Source organism: Gymnoscopelus braueri (assembly GCF_963280865.1).
Source record: "Gymnoscopelus braueri genome assembly, chromosome: 21".
Taxonomy (NCBI): domain Eukaryota; kingdom Metazoa; phylum Chordata; class Actinopteri; order Myctophiformes; family Myctophidae; genus Gymnoscopelus; species Gymnoscopelus braueri.
Window position 1 is genome coordinate 32,461,501 of NC_137623.1, and position 3,180 is coordinate 32,464,680.

The 3,180-nt window shown below is 47.6% G+C and overlaps 1 protein-coding gene across 1 annotated transcript; it reads right to left on the reverse strand.

Moving 5' to 3' along the window:
* Positions 1-1,364: 1,364 nt before the first annotated feature.
* LOC308076859 (equilibrative nucleoside transporter 1-like) lies at positions 1,365-2,666 on the reverse strand (the record flags this gene model as incomplete). Its single annotated transcript, XM_080417373.1, has 1 exon — positions 1,365-2,666. The coding sequence occupies one exon, from the start codon at positions 2,664-2,666 to the stop codon at positions 1,365-1,367; it is 1,302 nt and encodes a 433-aa protein (XP_080273499.1).
* Between the last annotated feature and the right edge of the window lie 514 nt (positions 2,667-3,180).

The window sequence follows — 3,180 nt, forward strand, 5'->3', positions numbered from 1 at the left end:
GCAGATTTTGGGACCACAACCGGGACTCTGACTTTGCGCCGTTGAGCCAACTGTCGCCGCTGGCATTCTCTCTGCATGTTGTGTGTGGAGACTGTGGCTCCGAAAGCAGGGCGAGCAAACCGTCTGTCCAGGCTATGGGACTGCGACCGCTTCTGCTCTTTATTTTGTACACTCATGTAACATACTGTACTTAAAGTGGGGTCCGGGGACCCCCAGGGGTCCGTGAGGGAGTTCCAGGGAGTCCCCAGCTAAATGATGGATAGTTAGGAACCAAATGGACCCTTATGGGTCTGTAACTCTGAGAGTGTACAAATGGAACCAAATGAACGGGTCCATTTGGTTCCATTTGTACACTCTCAGAGTTAAATTAACATTGATTTTACGGTATAAATTGGGGTCCCAGAGATAGAAATGGCATTAAATGGGGGTCTAGCATTAAAATGCTAGAGCCCTTAAAATGTTTCTCTTATGGGGGTCATATCTGGCATATCTTTTGAAATGGGAGTCCGTGGGCTAGTAAATGTCAATTTGGGGGTCCTTGACATGAAAAAGAACCACTGCACTACACTACTCCTTGCTGGGTGTACATGCCATGTGTTTAAATCAAAGTCCATGAGTTGTGTCTGTGTACACTATACACTTGACACCGTCCGGCTAGGTTATGGGACTACGACCGCGACTACAGATCCTATAGCCTGCGGGTCTGCAACAATAGAACCCATAGCCCGTGGCAAAAATGCTAATAAACAGCTCACATTTGGGACAATTGGCTTCTTCACTGTCTTCATTATGTCAATGGTCAATACCCGTGTGCAGGTTCAGATCGATTGGTCAACCCACTGGGAGAGAAATGTATCTACATAAGTAAAGTATAATTATAGGGGAATACGCTGAGAAACAAGCTCATTATTACAAGCACAGTGTGTGCCTGGTGACTGGAGCGGTCGAAAAAAATATTTAAAAAATGAAACCATCTGCTCTGCAAGCCCACTCAACTCTGTGACACAAACACACACCTACAGTACAACTGTAGTCCTATAAACACACACGCTGTGAGAGACACACACACACACACACACACACACACACACACACACACATAAACCATTGACAACATTTGTGTGAACCTGTTGATATGTACAGTTTAAACCAAATAAAATGTTTTTTTTGCACAGTATTTGAACAATGACTTACTAGAATATTTTGGCCACTGTTTAAAATAAATCTGCTCTAGTGGCATTAATTGCAACTCTTTAACTCAGTTTCTTTATATTGTTATATTTTTGGGGGTTATCATTCATACATAGCATATCATCTGCTAGCTGTGGTTTTCTCTTGTTAGCTCAGCTAAGGGACCACCTGTTCTAGATCATGGCTCTGAAGGCGAACGAGATTGCTGCACCCAGCGCCAGTCCCAGGGACAGGAAGAAGATCATCATGGCTCCTGCTGTCTCTGCCTCATAATGTGCAACCTTCCTTGGTGCAAAGCACAAGCACAGGCTTTCCATGTATCCATTGGAGAAAGCGAAGAAGATCATGAAGAGGATGTACCAGGAGTCGTGGCCAAACCACACAGGAAGGTAGTGACGAGGCTGCACGTTACACAGCATGAACAGAGGTATGAAGACCACCCGCACACCCACCAGGATGGGCAGCCAGATGATACTATCTGCACCTGGCCACATGCAGACTGCCCCCAGGCTCTTCCCAACGGTGTCCATCACGTTGAAGAGCAGGAAACATGAGACGGGGATGAAGTAGGTGTCCCAGGCTCCTCCCTCAGCTATCGTGGACTTGGTGGCCACTGTGACGGCCGGGAACATTCCGATGGTTATGGTGAAGTTGAAAGTCACAGACATGGCAATCACCCAGATCTGTTTCAAGATGGCAAAAACAGAAACAACTCGTTTGTCCTCCTCTTCCGTCAGACTGAACACAACAATTGGCTTCCCCTGATCAGAGGATGTCCTGGGTCTGTTATTCTCCATGTAGTATTGGAAAAATTCTATGCTGGGCAGTGCGAGGTAGGAGAGGTTAGCCAGTAGGATGACAACGCAGGCTGTGAGGAAGTAGCCAAAGGCACTGTCCTGCAGAGCTGAGCCAGTGGCCAGAGCACAGATCATGGAGACGGCAGCCACGATGCCGGCCAGCCCTTGCCCCATCACGACGGGTGTGGTGTAGGACACAGGCAGCAACGCCGCCAGTCCATACAGGCTGCCCTGGAAAATGGCAACGAAGGAGTTGATGCAGATGACTTTGACGATGGTGAGACAGAAGAAGGGTAATGGTGCCATCTCTACCTTCACCAGCACGGCGGTCAACAGGAAGATCACCAGGGCGACCGTCATACTCCCAGCGATACGCAGCTTCTGAGGAATCCTCCGGTGGATGAAGGAGTTGAGGCAGGTGAAGATAAGCAGGGGCACCATGGTAGACAGTGTCATCACATTGCTGAAGATTGATTGCAGAGCGTTCTGTGTGTGCCTGCCCGCCACAGTCCCATTGACTGCACCGATGCCATTGATGGGCGGGTACTTCAACCTACTGGTGAAGTACAATGTTGCTGAAGTGAAAAAAATCCATGGCAAAACAGTTCCCAGACCCAAGATGAGGAAAATGATCCAGACTCCATGATATTTGTCGTTTGGTGCGTTGGTGACCGCCATGACATCTGAAAGTTTGTTTGTTAAAAAGGAGTGGCGTGTGCCGTGTGAGCCTCGATCACTTTAACTCTTGTTTGTTTAAGCTAATGACACATACACACACACACACACGCACGCATTCACGCATTCACGCGCGCGCACACACACACACACACACACACACACACACACACACACACACACACACACACACACACACACACACACACACACACACACACACACACACACACTTCCTCAATCATCTGACGTCTCTCTCTCCCTCAGGCACGTCCTGCTTTAATAATACACAAGCTCAAACCTCTTTCCTCAGTCGAATTATATATACAGTATATTATGCGCTGAACTGACTGCATAACATGTTAACTTACGGGTAAAAATCATTTTGACAGACTGTATACCGTCCATGACTTACTCTGTTTTTACACCCCTTCTCTCACGTCTCCTGGACAATCCCTTCTCGCCTTGGCTATATGACCGCCCCCATGGCTGCCTTTAACCAACATGAATAACTTAT